Source organism: Chiroxiphia lanceolata, chromosome 12 (genome assembly GCF_009829145.1).
Source record: "Chiroxiphia lanceolata isolate bChiLan1 chromosome 12, bChiLan1.pri, whole genome shotgun sequence".
NCBI classification, from domain to species: Eukaryota; Metazoa; Chordata; class Aves; order Passeriformes; family Pipridae; genus Chiroxiphia; species Chiroxiphia lanceolata.
Genome location: NC_045648.1, coordinates 17,768,278 through 17,793,667, shown reverse-complemented (window position 1 = coordinate 17,793,667; position 25,390 = coordinate 17,768,278). Strand labels below are relative to the sequence as shown.

At 55.5% G+C, this 25,390-nt stretch overlaps 1 protein-coding gene across 4 annotated transcripts in view; it reads right to left on the bottom strand.

The window, feature by feature from the left end:
* Nucleotides 1-7,435: 7,435 nt before the first annotated feature.
* Nucleotides 7,436-25,390, bottom strand: part of LINGO1 (leucine rich repeat and Ig domain containing 1) — a 154,881-nt gene continuing 136,926 nt past the window's right edge. For 3 of the 4 annotated variants that reach the window (XM_032700316.1, XM_032700317.1, XM_032700315.1), the window contains one exon: nt 7,436-9,723. In XM_032700316.1, the coding sequence (XP_032556207.1) occupies nt 7,870-9,711 (1,842 nt within the window). In that variant the 5' untranslated portion in view covers nt 9,712-9,723 and the 3' untranslated portion in view covers nt 7,436-7,869. Of the gene's footprint in view, nt 9,724-24,215; nt 24,362-25,390 lie in introns of those variants that run through there. The other variant, XM_032700313.1, reaches the window with a different exon arrangement.

Sequence of the window (25,390 nt, the reverse complement as noted above, 5' to 3'; positions counted from 1 at the left end):
GCTTCACCTGGTCTCTGTAAATCCTTAACCCTTCAGAGCTGGAAAAAAGGGAGCTGCACTCGCAGTGTAATTTCATATGCGCAGTGCAGGGTGCACTGAGCAAATGCACCTCTTTGGCAGCAGAGAGCAGGATCCGGGTGTGGCACCCACTGCTACAATTCCAGCTGTGGGCCAGGGGCATGAGTACATTACAAAAGGAAATCAGATGACTTTGAGGAAGAAAGATTTGTTAAGGACTAAAAAAAAAATAAATGGTGCAGATACTGCGTGGCTCAGCAGCTCTATAACCTCGGGTTGCCCGAGACTGGGAGGGATTGCACAGAAGGAGGGTTGCTGGGGTTCCTTGTACTCACCTGGGCTTTCCCTCTGCCTTAGACCCCTGCCTGGGGACATGCTCCTGAGGCTCACGGCCCTGGGGCTGGCTCAGTGTGGCCCTTCTCAGGGTATGGACCTTCCCTGTATCCCAAATCCTCATACAAAAAGCTGAAGATTTTCATCTTCCACAAGCCTGTGTCTTTAGGTATGGGAAGGGAACCTCCTGTGGGTGTCTGAGGAGGAGTTGTGGCTAGATGGGGGTCAGTTTGATGTAGGCTGTCACATTAGGACCCCCTTCCCACTGCTCCTTCCCTGCCACTTTTGTGGCTGGGGATCTGAGGCAATAAAACCCCTGAGAAAAAACTAAATCCTAAAGGCCGTAAGGCCTCTGATGGAAGGGGTTGAGGCTCTATGTGAAGTACCATGGGGTCCATGAGGTCCTTTGGTGGTTGGTCCCTAAGGTGAGAACCTGTCCTTTCCCACTGTGGCCACCAGTATTCCTCACCACAGGGGTGGGCTGAGGGCAGGAGGGGATGCTCAGCATGGAGACCAGGCTCAGAGGGAATAGGAGCTGGAGCAATTCTTCTGCAGGGCCTAAAGTAGGGCTTGTCTGCCCGCGCCCCATCACATTTTCCCTGGGAGGCAGCAGGCACTGCTCCTCCACAAATGGCTGAGGACATTATCAGGCTGCCTCAGATCTCTGGGTGAGACACAGGGGCTGAGTATCAGGTTGCTATTAAATATCGTTAGTAAGTGCCAAAACTGTGTGGACCCCTTCAGGCACAGACAGTGGCTGGAGGAGGAATTGTTCACAGCACGGGGAGATGAGTGAGTGGTGAAGGTCAGAGATGCCTCATTCTGGGCTGCCTCCAACTCTGTCTCCTGCTCATTACCTGGTGGAGGCAGGAGGGAGGGGGATTTCCGCAGTGGGAGGTACAGGATTACAGGGGACCCCTGTGTGTCACCAGGGGCTTCCACATGCTCAGATGGGGAGTGCCCAGCATGGTCTGTGCTTGAGGAAGTAGGACCTGTGCAGCCCCCAAATCCTCCTCCTCTATCACCCTGTCTTTAGGGACTCCAGTATGGGGCAGGGCAGACTCCTGCCCAACACAGTGGAACTGCCCAGGGGAAAGGCTGTTTTGGCCTCTCTTCTACCCAGCAGAGGCAACTGGAAAAGAAGTTTTGCAAATGTTTTTCTTGCTATTTTCAACGCTTGGTTCTAGCTTTCCCCCGAGAGAGATGGAGATGATGATCCGCTGAGCAGGCAGCACCCAAACCTGCAGCACCAGCGTCTCCAGGAATGCTGCCTGCTTGCTTTGGTGCCTGGCAAGCTGTGGAGCTCTGAGGAGGAGCCGGCTTTAGGTGCAGGGACATAAGCCAAAAAACCCAGAAAGCACCTGTCTAAAGGGTGAGATGAAGGCAGAGGCACCTCTGGCGAACATGCCTGGAGTGGGAGCTGAGGGACAGTGAGTCGTGTAATCGTCTGCCTGAAGCAATCGCAGGCCGTCAGCAGAGCGCAGAGACACTCGCTTGCATTTATTTAAGGCAAGATGCCCTAGTTTTGTGCCTTCAGTGGAGTCCCTAATTATTCCTCAATCTTTGTAGTGAGCTAATTAGTTTCGCAGCACTCAAGGCTGGGGAACACTGATAGGCTTGGAAGCACAAGCTGAAGGGATGAGGAGGAGAGGAGGGATAGTGGGAAATGGCTGACTGGCAGAAGGGAATGGCTGGGAACAGGGCAGGGTCTGGAGAGCTGATGGATGACGGTCTGGGAGGATGATGGAGGAGGGAAGAGCCATAATCTCATGTCAGGCAAGGTGCTGGAGTGTGATGATATGGGAAACAGCGATGAAGTAGCAAGCGGTAATTGAGGGGGATGGAGGTGGGGAGGGAGTGAGAGGGATGGCCCATGGGAAAGCACTACAGAGCCCAGTGCAGGGCTCAGGGGGTGGGATCTGCATGGAGGAGTGCACAGCACTGGGTAGAGCAGCAACTGTCCCTTTACATGGACACTTCCTTAGGCAGGTGCCTTTCCCAGGGTGCTGCTGCCCCTCGGGCTTGTAGGACCAGCAGCCTTTCCTCACTGTCCTCTCTCTTTTCTAGCTTAGTGGTGGCACCAAGGAGCTTTGCTGAGAGAGGCCAGCCTGGTCCCCACCACGTGGAGTGTCTGGTGCCCAAGCTGTGTTGCTCAGTGTTCCACCTGATCAGAGCTGCTTCTTTCAGAGAGAGCCACAACAGATAAGGTTGCCTGCACTGATAACCAGGTTCACAATGTTCCCATGTAGGCATTCCACCCTGGCTGGTCTGTGTGCATGGATGCCTCGTTGCTCTGATGACACAGGGCTGTGCTCCAGAGCCCACACTCCCTACATCTGCACCGTGAGCCCCAGGAGCAGAGCTCTCATTCTAGTTCTCACTGTCATGGGGAAGTTCTCAGTGGCCACAAAGTGCAGTGTGTGACAACTCTGAAGTGCCCAGGTGGCCATGGATTTATTAGGATATTATCCTACTAGTGCTGCAAATGGTGTCATCTGTCTTCTAAACTTTGCACTTTATTTCAGGGAGAAAATTTAGTATATCCAGGCAATATGCTGTAGTTTTAGCATATGATAAAGCCCTGCTGGGAAGTGTACTTTTATTGATTTTGTTATTAAAGTGCCACTGGAATAAATTTGCTCATTTGAATGAAATGTCTTATTATCTGGATCGTTACAGGCACATGATGAAACCTCTGGAGAGGCTGGAGCTACCCACTGCCTGGTGATGGGAGCTGAGATGAGGCAGCTGACAGGGACCCACACCTGCCACCCTGTTCACCCCAGGCTGGTCACCCTGAGACCCTCAGCACCTACCTAAATCCACAGGGAAACTCTGCTTAGAAACCTCAGGACGGGAACAAAGCACAGTGGTGGGGGACACTGTGTTTCAGTCAAGGTTTGTATTGTTCCTCTGATCCTTTGCTCAGGTAAGGATGTTGTTTTCAAGAGAATTGAGGGAAAACCTCTTTCACGGGAAAATATTTCTTTAGTACCACCAGTAATGGGGGTGGATTGGGAAATGAACCATTCCACATTACACTGGGACCTGACTGCACAGCCCATGCTTCCCAGTTAAAATTTGAATTGCCTCAAATACTGCGGATTATGGAAAACAAGAAGGCGGCCTAGTAAAATTTATGGGTTTTGATCACAAACTGATAGAATCACAGTAAACCTATCATAACTGTGCAGATACAGATCCAGGAAAAAGAGAGGAAAGCAATAGGCCTATTTTCCTGGGGGAGCCAGGGCAAGGGAGAGGGGGAGCAGGGCTGCTGTCCCAGCCCTGTCCTCCAGGACATTGAACCCCTGCATCTGAAATCCCTTCTCCACTACCACGTCCTGCAAAAACCTGGTAGAAGGCATTGCACTGCCAAGTCCCTGCCCTGTCTCGTGGAAAACCAGCTAGGCAGGGCTGGAGAGCATGTGGGGAGTGAGGAAGGGGGAGATAGGAAAAAGAGGAGGGGGGGAAGGGAGAAAGGAGAAAAGGAATCAAAGCCCAAAGGTCTTTGCCCCTCCATGCCACTGTGCTGCTCACCATGGTGGGAGCATGATGAGACCCCTACCAGGGGAGCAGAGAGAGGCAGAGACTGGGGGAGAAACCTGTGTGTGGAAGGGACTGTGGGAAGCACAGCCGTGGTAGAGAGAGAAGAGCTCTTGATAGAGAGAAATGGCAGGAGAGCAAGGGAGAAGCACAGAAGGCAGAAAATAACAAAAAAAAAAAAAAGAGAGAGTGATAAGGAGGAAAAAAGGGAGGGAGTAAAATATTGGCTTTGAAGGAGAGATAAGAGAGAGAGGGCAGTTAGTGAGAGAAGGAGGAAAATTAAGTGTGATAAGGCCTGATAGAAGCAGGGGAAGGCAGCAAGCCCAGGCAGAGAGCTGGGGAGCTGCAGGCAGAAAACCCAGGGGCTGCAGGCAGGGAGCTGGGGGGCTGCAGGTCTTTTGTGCTGCTCTTATGTGCCTCTGGTGATCCATGGAGAGGAGCTGAGAGGGTACAGGGGTTGATGAGGAGGGTCAGGGAGTTGGTGGGTGTAAATGTCTGTCTCACAGGGTGCTCATAACACTGTTCCTGCCTGGGAGGCAGAGGGGAGAGCTGACACCTGCCAGCCATGGGCCATGGCAGGGGAAGGACCTGGGGAGCTGGTGGGGAGGGAAGGGCCTGGGGCAGGTGATGTTCTCAGGCTGGAAGTGCTGATGAATGCCTAACTCTCCTCCCTGCTGCAGCCCTGCCGCTCATGGAGATCCCCATGGGGCTCCCAGTCTGGGAAGCAGAGGAGGTAAGGCATGTTTGCCCTCCATGCCCTAAACACATCTCTTCCTGCGTTTTTTTGCTACCTCTTTTAAGCTCTTTTATAAAGTGCTTTGTATTTGTCCTTATTCAAAAGAAACAAGTGGAAAGTGCTGTCTGGTTCTGACACAGGGGCCACGGTTCCCTGAAGAACAGTGCTGGAACCCAGCCTCTGCTCTCTCACCTCTGATTAAACTGCAGTAGAAACAGACTGTAAATCTCAGCAAAGGAGAGAAAGAGGGTTTATTCTTTGGACTTGTTTTTTTTCTCATCTTTACCAGCCATGAAAATGGCTGAGCTGAGTTACTGGCCACTCCGAGACGCTTTTCTTCTGCTCCATCCATCTGCTTCAATCACACGGTGACCGGAAAAAAAAATTATCCAGTTCACAAAGCATCAAAGATTTAAAAAATCAGTGTGGGTAACAAAGTGTGTGGCAGGCAGCAGTGCCACAGAGCGTGGGGCACACTTGCTAATGTGGGATTTGAGCTGCAGCTTGGGTGTAGGGCAGCAGTGTGGCCTCATCCAGGAGGATTTTGGGCAGCAGAGGTGGTGGGGCTGGGGAATGTGTGGGGCTGTGTGGCAGGGCTGGGCTGGGAAAAATCCTGAGACGTTCCATGGAAAAGAAATCATTTCCCCCTCCCCTTTTGTTTTTCTCAAGCTTTTTTTGACAGTGAAAGACTTGATTTCCCTCTTTGATTGCTGGGGCCCTGTATTGTACTGCAAATACCTCATTGGACTTGGCTATTAGTATTCCTTTAAATCTATGTGTGTTGGATTAACTGTTTTCATTACAGCATTAAAAGGGATAACTGGAGCCACCTAAGTAAGCAGCTCTTTTGGACAGTGTCCAGGGTCATGGAGACCCCCCCTTCACCTCTTTCCTGTCTCCTGAACCACTGGTTGTCAGTCCTGGTAACCAGGCTCAGACTGAGATTTCTCTTCCCAATGTGCTTGCTCAGCTGTGCTCAGCTTGGCATTGTCCTCTGAGGGCTGAGACCTCCGTGCATCCCTGCCTCTCCTGGGGGAGCACTGCTCCCAGGCTCTGCAGTGGGATCTGCAGTCCCTGGAGCGTGCCTTGCCTTCAACTTCATCCTTTTTGTTTGTACCTTATTTGTCTGTGGTTTCATGTTTAGCTCGCTGAAAATGTTGGTTAAACACTGGTGGGAGGGGAAGCTCATAAAGAGCATTTTGCTTTGGCTATCTTAAAAAGGAAAGCAAAAGCAAAAGGCTTTTAAAAAATGTTTTTGTTTCAAAGTTATAAAGGAAAGCTGGGTTAGAGATGAGAAAAGAACAAATCAATGCTTGTGAAACCTGCTGTGGAGAAAGAAACACAAGATCTTTTGTTTGAAGATGAACAGAAAGCTGAAACCAGCAAAAATTTCCCTCCTCCCCACCTGCACAGATGCTTCAGGTTGGTTCTTCTAGATTGGCACACTGCTGGAAAAAAAGCAAATTCATTCTTTTCTCTGTTGGGGCTCCAGGTTCCTGTTCCTTACATATTACCATCTTGTAGTGACTTTGATCCCTGAAGACTCCTTAGGTGCTTTACAAATCAGGCATGCAAATCTTGGCTCATCTGCCTCAGAGATGCCACCAGGGCTGGGTGAGCCAGGAGGCTGCTGGTCAGTGTGGTGCCACCCTCCCAGTAGCAGCTGGGAAGGATGGGAAGCACCTGCTCATTCAGTAAGGCTTATAAAAGCTTCTAGTGGCCGTATCACCACCATTTGTGGAACCCCAGCTGTGGAACCCCAGTGGCCAATTTAACCCCCATTTCTCCCTCTTCCTTGAGGAGATGAGATGATCTTTGAGGTCCCTTCCAACCCAACCCATTTTATGGTTCTGTGAGACAGCACAGACCTTCCAGACCTCCTGATCCAAGTCCCAGAGCTGAGCAAAGGTGGGTTGCTGCTGATGACCAGACCCCACAGTGATGGGCACACTGGAGCCAGACCAGGGCAGACAGTGTGTTACAGCCTGTGCCTGTTGTCTGGCTCAGCCTGTGTGTCCGTTTATTGACCTATGCAATTTTATTTTTTTTCAGACAAAGTCTCCTGTGAGCCTGGAAGCTGAATTCCCTTCCATGTGCCTGAGGGTGCTTGAGAGTCTGGCTGCCGGCGATCAGGTCCCAAAGCCACCGTGAGAGTCATTGCAGGCAGGTGGGGAGCAGCACTGGAGCTCCTCTGGCCGTGGGGTACCAGGTGCTGGAGACACCTACGGGGGTGCTGCCAATGGAAGTGCTGCCTCCCTGCCCACGGGGACAGCTGCCCAGAGCACAGGAGCCAGCTTGTCCCCTGTTGGAGAGGAGACACCCCGGTACTGCAGGTAAAGGCCAGCAGAAAAACCTCTCCCCATGTAAGGAGCAGATCCCCCAGCCCTGCCCTGGCAAAGCTGGCTCTCAGCCTGGAGGCCACAGGCACAGCCAGCTGCCACCTGCCCTGTGATGGGCTCTGCATCCCTCTCCCAACACAAAGGCCTGGAAAACACAGCCCTGCTCCATTGCTGCTTATGGACATCAGTGTCACAGCCCTGCTCTCTGGGTTCTGGGGACGGGCAGGGGAACTGGCTATAAAACCACAACTGGTCCTTGAGAAGAAAAGTCAAAACTCCTCTTGTTGCCATGCAGGGCCTAGGACATTGCAGGAGGTGCATTTGGTGTTGGTGGGAGACTCACCCTGGCTTGGGGCTGCTCTTGGCAAGGCGTCTGGGAAGTGCCTCTATGGTGAGAAAGTGAGCGCTTGCCAGGTACAGAACTGGACAGATCAAGAAGTCAAGATTTTGCATTCCAACTATCTATAGGAAATAGGGTTTTTTATTATTTCAAGTTTTCATAAAAATCCATAATTATTGAAATCAAAGTTACAGAAGAAAGTTCGTAACTTTTTATTGATTTTATTTCTTTTTACTTTCTTTTTCCCCCCCACCCTGTTGTTTTTCCCCTCTCAGAGTTATATCTGACACTAGAGTCCATCAGACAAAGTCCTTACAAACACAGGAGTCCTGAAGACATCGGATGAATGTTTTCCTGGTATAAAGAAGAAGAGGAGGAGAAAGAAGTGGTGACAGTGTGGGTGCAGTGGGTTTGGACAAGGGGCGGAGGGCATGGTGGAAGGAGAGAGGTCGGTATGTTTGTAGCACTGTTTGTTAATTATTTTTTATTTGTTCATTTTTTTTCTTTAAAAAAACCCAACAAAACAACACCATTATTATTTGCAAATTGTTGCCTGGCTAAATCATTTTCATATTGAACTTGCGCGGCGCGTCGGCAGAGCTGATGCCCGCGTCAGACTTCCGTGGCACGTACTCGATTTCAATATTGTGCTTGGTGTTGCCTTTCCCCCGGCTCCACAGGAAGAGGAGCACCAGACAGAAGAGCACGACACCCAGGAAGGAGATGAAGCCCATGGTGGTGGCGATGATGAGAGTCTTGATGTCAAAGGGGAAAGGCACGGTGGCGCGCGTGCTGTTGGCATCGCTCTCGTTGGGCTGGTTGGAGATGAATGCAAAGGTCTTGTTGGGCTGGTGGGGCCAGTCTGGGGAGTAGCTGCGCACGTGCAGGTGGGCCAGCATGGTGTCGTTGCCACCCGCGTTGCTGGCGATGCATAGGTAGGTGCCATTGTCCTGGATCTGGGCGTAGCGCACCTCCAGCGTGCCGTCAGGGAAGACAGTGAGCCGCCCGTTGGTTTTGGTAGAGATGAGGTGCTTCCGGGGGGAGAGCCACATGATGGTGGGCGGCGGGTCCCCATCTGCCCGGCAGACAAAGTGAACCGTGTGGCCTTCGTCCACGAAGATCTGCTGAGGTTTGCGGTCCCGTATCCGTGCTCGGCGGCAGGTGAAGTAGTTGGGCAGGAGGACATCAGGGAAGTCTTTGAACTCCTTGCCCTGGACAAACTCAGGGGTGGAGCAGGTGGGCTGCTGCTTGTTGAAGTTCAACCTCCATCGCCGCCGGAAAACCCAGAGCAGCCGACAGTCGCAGGCTAAGGGGTTGTTGTCGAGGATGAGCGTCTCCAGGTTGCCCACTGAATGGAAAGCTGACTCCTCCAGGGTGGTCAGCAGGTTCCCTGACACATTCAGGATGCGCAGGTAATTGAGGCCACGGAAGGCGAAGGGCTCGACTGTGGTGAGCTGCCCTCCCACCAGCTGGATCTCCTGGAGCCTGAGCAGGTCGTGGAGCATTGAGCCCTCGATGGTGACGATGGGATTGTAGGACAGGTTCAGGAATCGGAGGTAAACCAAGTGCCTCACTGACACATACGGGATGGACGTCAGGTTGCAGTGGGTGATGGACAAGGAGGTCAGGTTCAACCCGTAGAGGCAGTTGGATGTCATAGTATCCAGGTAGGGCCAGTGTGAGATCTCGAGGACCTTGAGCCGGTACAGCCTCTTGAATGAGTAATCCCGGATGGTGTTGATGTTCAGATGGCGCAGCCGCAGCACAATCAAGCCATGAAGGTGAGACAGTGCCTCCGTGGGGATGGAGGTTAGGTTGCATTTCTCCAGGGTCAGCTGCTCCAGGCTGTTGAGGCCACTGAAGGCCCGGTGGGAGATGTAGACAAGGTCGTTGTCCCCCACCTCCAAAGACTTCAGGTTGTACAAGTCCTGGAACATGTAGTCTAGGAGGATCACAATTTTGTTCTCACTAATGTCTAGCTTGGTAAGGTTGCTGAGTCCAGTAAACACCCCCAAGGGGATCAGCTTGAGTCTGTTACTCCTGAGCCCCAGCGTCCTGAGGTTGAAGAGGTTGTTGAAAGCCCCAGGTTCAATGGCACTGATAATGTTCTCGTTTAGCTCTAGCTCCTCCAGGTGAGGGTAGTTGGCAAATTCATCCTGGTTGAGTGTCTTGATGCGGTTCTTGCCCAAGTCCAGCAGCCTGGTCTCGGTCGGGATCCCTTCTGGCACAACCATGAACCGCTTCCGGTGGCACAGGACAGCGCGCTCCTGGGCAGAGCACTCGCAGCGCGGCGGGCAGCCCGTGGCGGAGCCGGACAGGATGGATCCCAGCATCAGGAGGAGAATCGGCTGCCAGCAGGCCAGGATTGGGCTGCGCATACTCGCCTCCCCAGCTACCATCCTATCTCTCACCTGCAGGTAACAGGGGGGAGAGAAACAGCGAGGTGGACATGAGCAAAAGATGGGCACGGCCACAGCGAAAGGTTTTACTGTCCTGGCGGAGATGACAGTAAGGGGAAAGGCATGGCCAATGCAGAGCAGAGGTTCTAATTTTCCAGCTGAAATCCAGCCCTTTGGCTACAAGACCATCTCCCCACCCCCCGACTTTCCACTTGCTGATTGAACGTGCACAGACTTCTGAGTGGAAAGCCTTGAGGAATCTGTGTCAGACAGCTTCCTTGGCTTCTTAAAAAAAATAATTTAATATGAAACACATCTATCTACATCCTATTTTAAGCTCTTGAAATTATTCCGTTCCCTGTAGATGGAGCCTGAATATAAAGGCTGCTTTGCAAACACAGAGTAGCTGAGCACGGGATGGAACATCTGGGGGAACCCCACTTGGGGTCAGCCATGGCGACACCTCCGTGGGCACTCGCCCCCTTCCTTTGTGCTCCCCCATGGGCAGAGCACCCGCTCTCCATGTGTGCCCTCAGGGCCAGTCCCTTGCCTCCTACCGTGCCAGGCTGCAAGGGCAGACCCACACCATCCCCCCCAAGACACAGCAACTGGTCAGACACTGTCTACAGAGTGCACTGGAGCCTGAACTCAGGTCCAGGGGGGCTGCAGGGCACGGGGAGAGTGCGTGGTCTCAGCTGGGAAAGACCCAGCCTCCTGCTGCCATCCCTGGGGAGGGCTGGGAGACCTCCCCAGGGAGTTCATGGTCTGGGTTGTGCCCCAGCCCAGAGCCCTCCCAGCCCACTGGCAGGCAGAACCAGACACTCCCTGTCACGCTGCCTCTGTTGCATTTATTTCCTTATTCAAGCTATTGTGAGGAATCAAATCACATTAATATTCTATATTAGATCTAAGACTACTCCAGCCCATGTTTATATCTATTGTTATGTTACTCTCTGCACTGCTCCCACTAATGCTATTTATGGCTATCGCTGAACACACCCAATCCATTACTTCCACTGGCTCCATTTGTATCCATCACTGTATATCCTGTACATTACTTTCCCTGCTCAGCACTATTTATGGGGTTGGTACACGTTCTGTGCATTCCTGTTATTGCATCTGCTCATATTCAGCATTTCATACAGATATATGACCCAAGGATAACTTTTGTTCCCCCAAAATTATTCAAAATTTCTTTGCACGATGCAAGGATGGAAGATGATGGACTGGCCATAAAAATGTCCGCCAGCACCATCTGGGAAACCACTAGCCTTGGCACAATGGGCTGTGAGGACCTGGAGTCCCCACAGAAACCCTCTGTGGTTTCCTCCCAGTTCGCTCTCCTACTCCATCCCTTTTCCCCGCTCCCTCTGCAGTGGGGCTGCTCACTTGGGACCACACTGAGCACATCACCTGCAAAGTGAAGAGGTGCAGGGGTGGGAGATGATCCCACCAGCTCCCCTGGCAGTGGTGCTGATGTCCCTCCTGCTGGCCCCAGGCCAGCACGTCCCAGTCCGGTGGAAACATTTTCAGTGGGATTGCTTGGGTCTGGGCCAGGCTGCAAAGAGTCATTTGCTGTGTACTTACAATCCATCATCTCCCATGTCATCACCTCCCTGGTGTTGGGCAGCTGTACAGAGACAAGTGGGGCTGCTGCTACTGTCGAAATGCCACCGGGGTGGGGTTGGGGCCAGGGCCCGCTGTGGGGATGTGCAGGTGCCATGGAGCCAGGATGGCACCCTGTTTGGCACATGGATTGCTCCCTAGCCTCGTGCTGCAGCCCCAGCTGGGGCTGAGCTGCCAGGGGGTCCCTGGGCCTCCTCTCCCTGTGGCTGGGAGCTTCTCGGGGCACTGCTCTTCCACCCGCTTGCAAACGTGCCCTGGCTCCCGCAGCCTCCGTCAGCCCGTGTTCCTCAGAAACCAATTCCTGTTCCTCGCAGCCGTGGTGAGAGAGCCATCAAAGACAGCAAAACACGGCGTGCAAAACAAAATACAGTCTAAGGGGCTTAATTATAGCAGGGCTGAAACCACTCAGCTCATTAGTGTGCCAGGCACTGGCCTTATTTGGCTGTGTGCTGGGCCAAAACCTCTGCTCTGCCTGCACGTGCCACTATGTGCTGGTCCCCGCTGGGCATGGGGAAGGGGGAGAGCTGAATTCTGCCACAGATCCTGCATCCCAAGCTCCCCTGGGCCCAATCCTGTCTCTCCACCAGCAGGAAGGGGATTGCACCTCCGGCACCTTTGGTTCATTGCTGTCATCCCTGCTCCGGCCTCAGCAGAGCCAAGGCTGTGCGGGGTTGATGAGTACAATATAAGCAAAAAGGCGGCGGATGAATGAAGCAGAATCTGTGAGGTGTTACCGAGGAGCACAGCCCGACTGCGCAGAATTAAAGTCTAGACACACCTCACATGTTATTAGTTCTCAGCTAAATTTAAATCTGTGATAAATACAATCCCCGATGAAAACATCCGTAATCTTAATAGCCAGAGTCACAGAAGAGCTCTGGGAGAAAGACAATAAATAAGCTGGAAAATTCTGAGCTAAGATGAGCTTTAAATCACTTCTGGTTCCCATTTACCTCTGCCTGATTTGGAGAGGAATAGTTGTGCCTCAAGGTGAGGTGGATATTAAGAGATGCCCTTCTAAAAATGACTGAAAGTGTGATTTTTATGTGAGCTGTGGGTCAACAGCCCATGTGTGCCTTTACAGCCCCCTGCACTGGGGCTGTAGGTGGGGGCTGCAGCTGCCTTGAATGGGTGACTGTGGGGACAGGGCTTGGTGTCACTGGGGGAGAGGCGGCAGTGGCCCCTCCCAGTTGCCACCTGCAAGAAGGGCTTTCCACAAACCCCTCCCAGTTACTCTGAGGAGGACCCTGAAACATGTCCAAGCACCCCTCCAGGGTGCCAACCGTGGCCCCAGCACGAGCTGCCAGGCAGGAGCAGGCCGTGACCGTGATGCACAGCCCAGCCTGGGAGAGCTGCAGCCCTCTGGCACGAGCACGGCTCTCCTTCCTCACACACAAAAAAAGAATCGATAAAAAAAGCAGCAGCTGCCAGACTCACTGCCTTTGGGCAACGAGCAAACCCAGCACAGAACTCATGCTCAGAGCCATGGCAGCCACTGACCCTTGTCTTCACCACCTGCTGCCCAGGGCTGAGGGCTCCAAAGTACAGTCCCTTCCCCCAGGAAGGTGCTGGACTCAGCCAAGAGGCACAGATGGACGCACTGGAGTGCACTGCCTTGGTGCTAAATACAGCAGGACCTGCTGAGTGTCTCTGGCTGGGCTCAGCACTGGGAGGAAAGATACTATTCTGGGCCCGTGCCTGGAAATGCAGCCCGGGGCTGGGCTGGAGCACTGACATGGGTGGGGTTCGCTCCCTTGAGAGAGGCACAGGCTGCCCTGGTGTGGGAGGAACGGCCCTGGGAAAACCAAAACTGGGTGATGACCCAAAAGGGAGCCCAGGCTTTGCCCCTGGGTGTGCTCCTGAGGATGCCCCAAGGGCTGGGCAGCTGCCTGGCCATGCCCACCACTGTCACCGCTGTCCCTGGGCTGTCCCCTGCTCACCGCCCTCGGAGCAGGGTCGGTGCTCCCCGGCACTGAGCGATCTGCTGCACTGACAGCAAGTGAGCGGCAAAAATGCCTGAGTCAGCTCTAAACCCACCTGGCAGCCATAAATTACCTTGCAGGAGACATTCACCCTTGAACCAGATGCTTCTGAGAGCATCGAGCGACAACAGGCAATTTAGGACAAAGCGAGCCAGATCCCAGCAGGGAGGGGGGAAGCCTGCAGTGTTCTGGGGGCTCAGTGTCCCCACCCTGCCCGTCCCCGCAGGAGCTGACCTGGTGCTCCCAGCTCCACACAGGAGTGAGCCAGACCCCAGCAGTGCTGGGCATCCTCACTGGGCTACGGTGTAGCTGTGGGTCCAGCCATGGGCTCACCCCCATCTCTGCCCTGATGGCTTCATATAAAGCCAATGACACACAACTCTCAGAGTCCATGCTCTCATCTCCTCTACGCTGCTCCAGCTAAATCAAATTTTATTGAACTCGACTACATTTTAGAGATAAAGACTCCAGGTTTACAAATAAATATTTAACAACCTTTCCTGCTGCTAAAAGAGTTTCTTATCCAGACCCCGGGCTCTGCACTAAGTGTTCCTGTAGCTATCTGCAAAGCGGCAAAACAAAGGGAGCAGCTTTAATTTGCCAAACACGTTCGTGCCCATTTCCTCCTCTCTCCATCATTCCCCTGTGTCCAGCGCACATTTATGGGCCCTTTTTATTTGTCTCTCCCTTCTCCTCATCCCATCTGCTCCACCTCCTCCTCTTTTCCCACCCAGTCCCCAGAGTGCAGGCATTGGCAGTAGCTGCCCTTTTCCCGAATGCCCAGGCATGGGCAGCAATGGGTGGGACCACCAGGCAGATCCTGGGATTACTCTGCTCCATCTGGGTGAGAAGAAACCAAAGAGGGAGAGCATAAAGTGAGCCCTGAACGCTGCCAGGGCTGGCTGGTGGGCACAGGGCTGGCTGGTGGGGGCATGAAAACACTGCCACAGCGCAGAGGGTTGTCCTGTGTCCTGGCCTGTCCCCAAATGCTCCAGAAGCAGCACAGGAGGGTGAAAGAATGGGGCAGAAACAGGCAGAAGACGAGAAGGACCTCTCAGGGTGGTGGGGACACACGAGCAAGTCGTGCAAGGCAGAGAACCATGGCTGGTAAGCCAGAGAGGAAACCACCCCCAGCCCCACCAGCTGCCCAGGCTCACTGCTCCCCTCGCCCACAGGAAGGCATAGCTCTCTAGCTGGGAGCTCTTGCTCAGCCTCTTGAAGTATCTGCTTTCAGCTGCTCTGAGGCGGGAGCCTGGAATAGGTGTGCTGCAACCTGATCTGTTCTGGCAGTTGCTTTGAGGCTGGAAAGGAGCATGAAGAAATATTGAAGATGCAAATCCCCTTCCGGCACTGACACTGCCCGGCTGGCACCACATCCCAGACATGGCTGGCCCATGGGACTGCCCTGCAAAGGCATTTCCTCATGGAAACAGGCTCTGCCATCCAAAGCATGGTGTCCCCAGCACCACAGTAAGTCAGGGAGACACCAAGCCAAAGGGAAAGAAGAGCAGGAAAAAAAGAAGGGGATGCCCAGGTGAGGAGAAGGGCTCTAACATGGGCTGAGGGGCTGGGATGCTGTAAAAGGGAATCTTTGGCCCAGCTGTCCACTGGTTTAGCTCTGGGCTCTGGATCTGCCTGATCCCATGGAGGGACTGATATGTATAGCAGGGGGGCAACTGGCAGAGGCCCAGAGGCAACCTGGAGAGTGGCTTTCAGGCTCAGCAGGCGAGTTATTGAAGCAATGGAAAGGAGATCCCCGTTGTCTCTGCAGGATGCTGAAGCTCAGGACAGTTTTTGCTGTTTCTTGCTGTGATCACATCTGTGCAAGAGCTGCTCACCCTCCTCACACCTTTGCTCCTTCGTTTTGAACATCTCTCCTCTCTTGCTGCACATGCTTCAGCGCCCCATCAGCAAAGAAATCATCCTGACAAGGGATCAATAAGTAATTGTGAAGGCAGTTGTGGATGCCGGTGGTGTAAAGCCCTGAGCCAGCACGAGATAAACGGGGAGGATGAGGGTGCAGCACAGTGTGGAGCTGGGGCTCATGGCCAGCCATGCTCCCCTACTCATGGGCAGAGGTGGCTGGGACATGGACTGGCCACTGCTGCCACAGCCACGGCCAGGGGATGGTTCAGTGCTTCCCAGGTCAGGTGAGCCTTGAGGAAGCTCATTTTTCCTGCTTGTGAGCCAGAGAGCAGGTGAGTGTTTGCCAGGGGAATAGCTCCCATGGATTGGCCTTGGGACTCCAGCACCAGAGATTTTAGGGCTGGATCAGCAGGAGAGAGCTGGAGACTGGTGGGTGCTGGGGAGGACATGCACCAGCTAGTTGAATGGGGCTTCTTCTTTTTCTTTCTTTATTTTGGTAAATTTCCTTGGGATTCCCATCTCTGTGGATGTGGGCTGGGTCCCCAGGATGTTTTAGGTGCTCACTGAAGGAACCCAGCTCAGCAGGCACTCTGATCAGTGAGCATTGGGTAAAGGAGGCTCCAGCGTAGCATGAGGGTCTCTAGATGGTTCTTCTTCCCTGTCTGTGAGAAAGGTGAGAAAAGGGGATGGAAAAACCCCAGGCTCTTCTTAGGGCTATGGAAACACTTGCATTGAAGAGGTGAAAGGAAGTCCAATGAGTGTCTGCTGGGGGAGCCGCCAGGTCACAATGACATTGCAAAGGCATCTCCTGTGCTTTGTCCTGATGTGCCCATGACCCAAATGCCTCCTGTGCTTCCTTGAAGCACCCCAAGCAGTCCCAGCACCAGTCAGGGCCCTGCAGAGGGCCCTACCTGGGCAGCAGCAGTGGGTTTGGGGCTGGCACAGCCCAGGCAGGCTGTCCTGCCCGGGAGCTCTGCGTGCCCCCGTGCTGCCACGGTGCTGCTGAATCAGCCGGAGCCCAGCTGCACGGAGCCTGTGCTGGACCCTGTGCCAGTGTCAGGCCAGGACACCACCTGACATGGCACAAAAGCGGCTGCTACAAAGTCACTGCACTGCCAGAGCGCCCCTTCTCTGGGTCAGGAGCAGATGGCAGCGCTGTATGGGCTTGCCCTGATGGCTGGTCTGGTGACAGGGGCTTCCCGCTCCTCCAGCCCCCGCGGATGGTCCCTGGGCTGTGGCCAGTGCCAGTGTCCCGGCTCTGCCAGGCTGAGACACTGCTCCTGCCCACCCACAAACCACACCCGGGGGCACCAGGAAGGGCAAACTGCACCCTCCCACTGCTTCCAGCCCTTCCCCTCCAGCCATCAGCCTCTGCCCAAAGGTGTCCCATGGCTCTGCAGCTCCCCAGAGCTCTGCTCAGTGCCCAGGGCAGGGCTGGGGCACCATCAACTCCAGCAGCAGAAAGCCAGGACCAGAAGCAGAGATGTGGGAACCCCCCACTGCCTCCTGCCCTCTTTTACCCAGGGCTGCCTAAGTAGGATAGCAAATGCCAAACCAGCCCAACACCCTGGTCCCACAAGCCATCAGGGGACAGTGCTGAGGCTTTGGGATGTGACCCCTCTGCCACCAGTCCAAGCCCCTCTGTCCCTACTGCATCCCTGCCACTGCTCAAGGGTGGAAACCCCAGATCAAAGTCCCAAAGGCAAGGGAAAAGCAAGCCCAGGGGCCAGTCACATTCCTTACGTTTAACTGAAGCTCAGACTGTACTTACAGCACAACTTAGCTTTCCAGGCCACATCCCCTGAACGCCCCTACAACCAGTGCAGGATACCAAGTACAAGGGCTGCTCCAGAGCACTGCGTCTTCCCCTGGAAACCTTTGGGACAGTGGCAAGGCAACTTCAAAGGACACACAGCGTCAGCTTTGCTGACCTCAGGGAAACCTGTTGATTTACCTCCCTTTAGGACCCGCCCTGATATTTTTATACTGCTGCCTAAAATAAGCGGCCTTGGAAGCCTTTGAGGGAGGCTGAGTGCAGCCCAGACCAGCGGAGACGGCTCTGGGATCTCCCACTGGTGGGACAAGCAGCACTGGGCACTAAGGCAATGTGTGTGCCATGCTGCCAGGGCACCCAGCCCTGCAAGCACCCGTGGCATCAGCAGAGCTGTCCTCGCTCCATATCCCATGGGGACACAGGGCAGAGGGGCGTGCCAGGCTCACACAGGAGCGTGGCTGTGTCTCAAGGCACTGCCGAGACGGAAGCCCCAGTTCTCTCCATCCACTCCTTCCCACAAGCCAGGTCTCTCTCTTTCTCTCTCTCTCCCTCCCAGTTATTATTAAGTTTTGTTCACATAATCACAAATTTAGTGCCGCAGGAATTTCCAGAGAGAGAGAAGTGGAGAAAAAAGGGAGGCAAAGAAAGCATGAGCGATGGCAAACACGGAGAGAAGATTCCTCTTCCCAGCCTGATTTTCTCTGGGCTGGTTTTACACGTATAATTTCTTTTTCTCTTTCCCCCTTTCTCAATTGTTTGATTTTTGCATTATTTATGGCTTGTCTTCAGGGCCTGTATTTGCTGTTATTGTTTCATTCAACAATAAAATGGATTAGATAAAAACAACAGACTGTGCTGAGGTGCAGCTGAACCCGCCTGTCCTGCAGCCAGCTGAACCCACGGAACCGGGAAGAGCGGGCGAGGGACTGCCAGCCCTTCCCAGCACAAACCCCTGCAGAAAGGGAGGTGCTGAGGGATATGGCCTGAGCAGGATTTGGGCTCCAGGTGCTGCCAGCCCTGCTGATACAAATCCTTGGCAGGTATGGGGCTGTGCAAAGCACAGTCAGTTTAATCCCCAGGAGAAGGGGTGTCGGCGCGCTGGCAGACTCATCCGTGCCTCAGCCCTTTCTGCCTTCCAGCACCCGCTGAGCCTGTGGGCATGGAAAAAAACAGGGATGCCATGGGGATGGAGTGGCTCCCCACTGCCCTCAACAGAGGGGTGGGTTTGCAGTGTTTTGCTCGAGCTGAAACCAATTCTTTCCGCGCCTTCCTCCTCTCTCAGTGCTGTGAATAATAACGTGGAGCCTGCACCCTGAGAACAAAAGTAACCACAGGGAAACACAGTGCATCGGAATGCAATCGGAAATGCAAGGCCGGGGCTTCCATTTCCCTCTACCTTCTCTAAGGCTTCCCATTGAAAAGGATAAACAGACTGAGCACAAATCAGTTTAATGGCAGCACCTAATGGCAGCGCAATTTCATGTTTCCCAGAGCGAATTGCACCTCAGGCCTAAGCAGCAGGCTGGCTCTGTGGGAAGGCCACCACATAGCACAGCCCCAGACAAGTGCTGGGGGTCCCCAGGGCCCCCCTGGACTGGCTGCCCTCAGCAGCAGCACTGAAATAGCTGGTTCACCAGGGCACAAGAGGGGCTGGTGTCCCTCTCCAGCCTTGGGGATGCCCAGGGGCTGTTGCATGCCCAACTCCCAAAAGAAAAGAGGTGTCCCTGTGGGTGTCCCTCATACCCCTGAGGTCCTTGGACCCACTGGGAGCCTGTGGAGCGCTGTGCCTTGCTCTGTGGTACAGCACACAACCCACTGGCCAGGGGAGCCACGGGACAGTCCTCCCCATAATGACCTCGGTGGGGAAAGGCTGGGTTCAGGAATGGGAGGGAGAGGTTTGGCTGCTGGAAGGTAAGAAGCACCTCCAGAGTTCTCAAGCTTCGCTCGCCACCCCCAGGTTGCCTCTGAGGTCTAAATCAGTTGTTTCCCATTTCACACTTGACATCTCAAATCCAAACAAAGAGCTGAAAGAATAGATCACGTCAAAATATTTCTGCTTCTCCCTCCTACGAGAATTCCCCATCAGAGACCAATCCAATTAAGGTGCTGGTTATGAAATTAACCATAATTACTAGAGTGATATTTAATGTTTTGCATTCTGATGAAGAAACAGAATGGAAATGACAAAAAAATAATAATTGTGGGTCCTACTGAGATAACTAAGAGCAATTTAGGCTGGGGAGGGAAAGGGCTGCCAGGGGAACAATGGCTGTGTGGGGTGGCAGGGGCTGGGCTGTGTCATGGACACTCATCTCAGGGACCCCACAGCCTCAAGGGCTGGGCTGGGTGCTCATGGGCACATCCCTTAGGGAGCCATGGCCAGCCTGTCCCCCTGAGCAGGGGTCAGCCCAGCCTGATGGCTGCCACAGGCATTTTGCTATTTGAGCATCCCTTGGACAATGTTAGACCACAGGACCCATGTCCCAGGAGGCACAGCCCAGTCCTGACCCTGTCCCTGCTTCCTGTGGGGACCCTCTGGCTCACCCACAGGACTGTCCCCAGCTCAGGACACAGATCCCAGCCCTGGGACAAAGGACAAAAGTGCTTCAGTGGGTAAAGCTTTTGGCCTCTGCTCCTCTGGAGCCCAGGAGAGGCATGTCCATGTGTGGACACATGTCCACTGCAGGATGCTGAGGCTGACTGGATCACAGAGATAAGTGAATAAAATGATGGAAAAAAACATGCAGGATGGTTAAACAGAACTGTTTCTGTGCTTCACCATGAGAATGATCAAAACCAAGCCAAGCTCCCCAGCCCCTGCAAGAGGGATGCTGACCTGCTGCCCCACCTGATCCATGCTCAGATAGGAGATGCTGTTTGGAAGGGGTACAGGATGTGGAGGGAAAGAGATGGTGGCCAAGATGTTGGCAAGGCCAGAGGGAGGACTGAGATGCTGGTGGGACTCATGGCAGGGCTCCCCCCAACATGGCCATGCTGCTGTCAATGCACCAATACACTCCACACATCCCAGGGCACAGCAGGGCCCAGAGGGTTAGTCACTCCTGATTGCTGCTGCTGAAAGGTGGGAATCACTCAGATCTCGCCTCAGCACATGGTTGCTGGGCTTCTGCTGGGCAATCCCCCCACTGTCCCCCCTTCCCGAGCCAGACAGAGTAACCTGCTGCCCTCAGGGATGGAGGAAGCTGTCCAGGCTAAAGAGGAGATGAGGCTCTTGGAGGCATTTATCATCATTTATTCAATTGCCTGGGTCAAGCTGACAATTAACGCTGCTCAGACACGGCCACCTCTGTGACCTGGCTTTCTCCTGACTCACAGAGACAAGAGGGCAGAGGCCACACTGTGCTGCTGATAGGGAAAGCACTGAGAAGGGGGGACTATGGCTGGTGTTTGTCCCCTACTCCAAGCCAGCCCTGTCCCCAGATATCCCTTTCTCTCTCTGTATCACACATGCCCTGACATTGTCCAACAGGCTGCAGGTTCAAACAGCCACTGACACTGGCTGTGAGTAAGGCATGTACCCAGGAAGGGTCACAGGGAGCTGGGACACATGGCAGAGGCACAGGGACCTCTCTCCCTGCAGCCATTCCCTGCCATAAGCTCCAGTTTTTACTCGTCCGGATGGAGAGAGAGAAAGGGGAAAAAACTGGCTCAGAAGGAAATTGAGGCCGCAGCCTTCTGTTGCTTTCTCCCTTTGTTTTTCTTGGGTTGTTTGATTTGAGTTAAGCATTTGTAGCCCTTTTCTCTCTCATCCCAGCCCTCTCTGCTACCTGATAAGCTCTTCTGGCTCTTTTCCCACCAAAGGCCATCCCTGCTCATGCCAGGATGAACCTTGCTTGGGGTTCAGCAGAGAATGGAGCACAGCTGCTGACTCAGTGCATGGTGTGTGCTGGAAAGACGGGTAAACACTCGCCCTCATCAAGCCATGCCTCAACCTGCACTGCTGGCTGTGCCCTCTGAACCACCAGCAGGGTGGGCACTGGTGAGTGTGGGGACACTGAGTTCACATTAGCCTGGACCAGGGCAGGAGAGTCCATATGAGCCAGTGGCACCACTGACATCCATATCAGGGCCAGCACCGCTCCAGCAGGCAGCTCAAAGGGCCACAAGCCCAAGGGCTGGCAGGTCTCGGCTCAGGTGACACGGAAAAGTGTCTTTCCAGCAGTTTTCACACCTGAAGCTTCACAACAGAGTCAGTGGAGATGTGTTTTCCACATGGACATTCACAGAGATGTGCCCATTTCCAACCCTGCCTTGAGGGGATGGGGTCCCACCTCCAGCCCTGACACTGGTGTCACCCCACAGCTGTCACAGCAGCAGCCAGCAGTCGTCCAACACACCTCATCAAACCCCAGGAGGTTCTGTTGTGTTTTATAATTCAACAACTGTAATTACACTACAATCGTGATGTTATTAGAAAGTGATTTATCAATCCCTGAAATAAAACCTCAAGTTGGAGGATTTTATACTTGTTACGTACACGGAGCAGCACAAACTTCAGCAGCACTACAGTGGCTGTGTTAAGCAGGACACTAAAGGAACCAGAAGTCCTTCAGTGATGCTGTTAACCTTCCAGTGATAGGAAACAGTGGTAATTAGAGGTATCAGAGAGTAATTACGTTACAGGTGTAGAGTAACTGCAGCACATTACAGTGTTACAGCAGTATAGCCATTTGTTTAGTAATTAAGCTCTCCACAAAAAGGCCTGGAAAACCTGATTCTTCCCCAGGAGCTGTAAACTCAGCTCCACTGTCTCCCCCAGTCGCTTCCTGTCCTTCCTGTGAGACCCAGTGAGGGCTGGGGCTGCCTGAGCACTGGTGTGGGCAGGTGCTATCGTGAAAACCATCTGCAGGAAGACGTGGAGGCTTTAGCCCAGGGACACGTTTCTCTCTCAGCCTTGCTCATCAGCTGAGAGCTGCAGAGACCCCCTCTCCTTCATGGCATTCAGTGATCCAGTGATTCAGCCAACGGGATTCAGGAAGGAGCCAGGAGCAGCAGGTGAGAAGGCACCGTCAACCCAGACATCTCAACTCCCTGAGTCCCAGCCCACTCTGCTGGGATGGTCAGAGAGCTGAGTGGGGCTTCAGCAGGAGCCAAGGGCCCAGGGGAATGGACAAGGAGGAAGGTGGAGGAAGAAAGGTTTGGGCAGTGACGCTGGCGTGGGGCTGGGATAGACGCCGTTGGGATGAGCATGGGCTGGGATATCTGGTGATGGGCTGGGAATAACTGCTTTGGGGTAGGGTTGGGCTGGGGTAGCTGCCTTTGGGGTGGGGATGGGCTGGGATAGCTGCCTTTGGGGTGGGGATGGGTTGGGATAGCTGTGGTGAGCTAGGGATGGGCTGGGATAGCTGCTGTGGGGTGGGGATGGGCTGGGATAGCTGCTGTGGGGTGGGGATGGGCTGGGATATCTGCTGTGGGGTGGGGATGGGCTGGGATAGCTGTGGTGAGCTAGGGATGGGCTGGGATAGCTGCTGTGGGGTGGGGATGGGCTGGGCAACCCCAGTACAGCCCATAGAGCCCCCATGCCGGGGGGATGGCGGGAGGCACGGCCACACCGCTGCTTCACAGCCGTCTCCGTCAGGAATGAAGGTCAGGTCAGGGCTGCTGCAAGTGGCAGAGCAGCCAGGAGAGGGTTAAGACTGGCAGGAAGGCTGGGATGGGGCTCTGGAAGGGATATCATTGCAGAGCCGGGCTCTGGAAGGTGGTTCAGAGGAAGGGGAGATGGAGGGAGAAGGACATCCATGGAGTGAGGCTGTTCCTGGGAATCCCTGAACTGCTCTGCCCCATGCTCCCCCCTCGAGCCGAGAACCCGGAGAGCAGCAGGGCTGTCACACCGATCCCCTGCTGCGGGGAGAGTCGCTCGGTGGAAAGGGCGTTTGCTGGGAAGGACCGTGGGTGCCGACTGCTGGGCTGGCAGCTGGGGTAGGGACAGGTGGAGAGAGGCAGCAGAGCCTCAGCGACGCCAGCCAGCCCAAGCAGACCCGATCCGACCAGTGCCCACGCTCACCCACTATCCCTCCCTCCTCATGCAAATCACTTTCACGGCACCAGCACTCCAATTCTTTCTCAGAGGTGGCACATCCAGCACCTGGAGCGAGCCGTGCCTCTACCCTTCACTTGGGCTATTTATACATCCAAGGCGCAAGGTGAAAAATCCAATAACCTACACACGGTATCGGAGAGCAACAAGCTCTGGCACTGCCCGGGAGGGCTCCCAGATCCCTTCTGCCAGTAGGCTCCTGGTCATCCTCGAAATCCACACTTGCCCTGCGAAGCCCCTTTAACATTAACCCCTTTCTTTTTTCTGCCAGACACAAACTGAGGGCTGAGCCCACGCCGGCAGCTTAACCCTGTCCAGCATCTCCAATTCTCTGGGCTGGCTCCTGGCTCTGGGGTGTGGGGCTGAGCCCAGACAGGGGGACCCTTCAGTGCCCCTAGAACCCTCCCGGAGCCTGAGCTATCCGGCAGTAACTCCCCACGGCCCCGACTCACTTAATTCCAGGACTGGGGGGGCAGGTGACGGCCAGGTGAGCCCCTGCCCCGAAAAATATCCCCCCATTCCCCGCCCCACGCCATGGCTCCTGCCTCCAGCCTGGTCGCTCAGGGCTGGAGAGCTCTCCCTGCCCGTCTTTAACCCTTAGTGCCTCTGTCTTGGGGATGGGCAGAAGGACGATTCCTCCTCTTAAGTTAAACCTTGTTGGCAGCGTACATCCAGCTTGAGGCTGATCCCTGCTTCCCAGCCAGTCCTGGCAGGCAGCGCTCTCCCGGCTATCGATACCCTACCTGAACACGGCATCTGCTCCAGGCCGGCCAATTCACCTGGGAACTACTGGGAGAGGAGGGAGATGCTCCCCATCAAGATGCATCCCCAGCCCCTCGCTGGGATCCCGGCCCCGCCTGGCTCGGAGCTCCCGCAGGGGCTGCGCCGAGGCTGCGGGAACGGTGCGGGGGTGCGGGGAAGAGATGGCCAGAAGGAAGTGCTCGGGCAGAGCGGGGCGGGGAGGCGGCAGATCCGCATCGTCGGGGCTGGAGGGCGGCAGCGCCCAGGACACACGGCCTCCCCCGGACCCCTGTACAGTCCCAGGGGCACGCACCAAGTTCCCAGCCCCGCGCCCCCCGCACCGGCGCGGGTCCGGCCCCGGGGCAGCGCCGTCCCGGGGCCACGGAGCCCCCCCGCCTTCCCGCCCCGCCGGTCCCGCCAGCCCCGGTGCCCCGCTCCGGTCCCCCGCCCCGCTTACCCGCATCTCATCCTCGCCGGCGATCTCCTTCGGTCAGAAATGGCATCTCCCCCGGCCCCCCCGCCAAACCTCCACCTGCAGTAGCGCAGCTCCCCCTCTCCGCAGCGACAACACGAGCGGCGGCGCTCCCGGGGCCGGGCCGCCCCCCCGCCCCGCGCCGGGGGGAGGGAGGGAGGGAGGGCCGGGCCGGGCACGGGGCCCCGCCGGGGCCGCCCTAGGGCCGCACGGCCGGCGGCTGCCTGCCCTCCGCGCCCGGGCGGCCGGCGGCGCTGCGGGGCGGCGGCATCGCCCCCGCGGGCGGGCGGCTGGCTCGGCCCGGGCTCCGCACGCCCGCTCCGCCGGCCGGGTCTGCCGCGGCGGGGCCGGGCTGGGCGCTGCCGGCCCCCGCCTCCCCTCCGGGAGGAGCCGCCGGCGGGCGCGGGGCGGTGCGCGGAGCGGCGGGCACGGCAGCGGCGGCCGCGGCCGGTCCCTCCTCCCGCCGCCGCCCCCGCTCCGCGCGGGGGGTGCGGGTCCCCGGGGCTGCGGGGCGGGGGGAGCGAGGCTGGATCCCCCGCAAACCGGAGCCGCTCGGTGCCTGGTGGGCCCCGCAGCCCCCGCCCCACCGCCGGCGGTGCAACCTCGCTGCCCGCAGAGGACGGACCGGCGGAGCACCGCCCGTCACCGTCGCGTCGGTGCCCAGCCCTGCCCGCCGAAGGACGATGCCAGGCTACCCTGGGGATTCCGGAGGGTCCGTCCTACGGCAGCTGCTTCAGCACAGCGTTTTGCTCCTTTTTTTTCAGTGTCCCCTCACCCCGGCACATGAGAGGGAAGAGGCGACACGGAGTGGGGGAACACTTTGAGGACTGATCTGGGACCTGGTGATCCCAAAGGCCCCCGCAGAGGCTCAGTACATGCTGAACTGGTGGCATCTCATTCAGGACTAAGTGCACGACTTCCCAAGTGCTGCCCACCATTTCACCCCTTCCATAATGGACACTCTTTGTCGAGCAGCATTAGATTTGCCCAGCACTGGCTCTTCCAGCTGAGGCTGATTCTCTATCAGTAATGGACACAGACTTTGCTTCTAATGTGCACTTTCCCCTCCTGCTTCCTCTTGGCAGGGCTCTCTTGGGGTGCTTCCTGCTCTGTCCTGCTTCTACCCAGCTGTCCCTGGCTCCCAGCCTAGGTGGACCCAA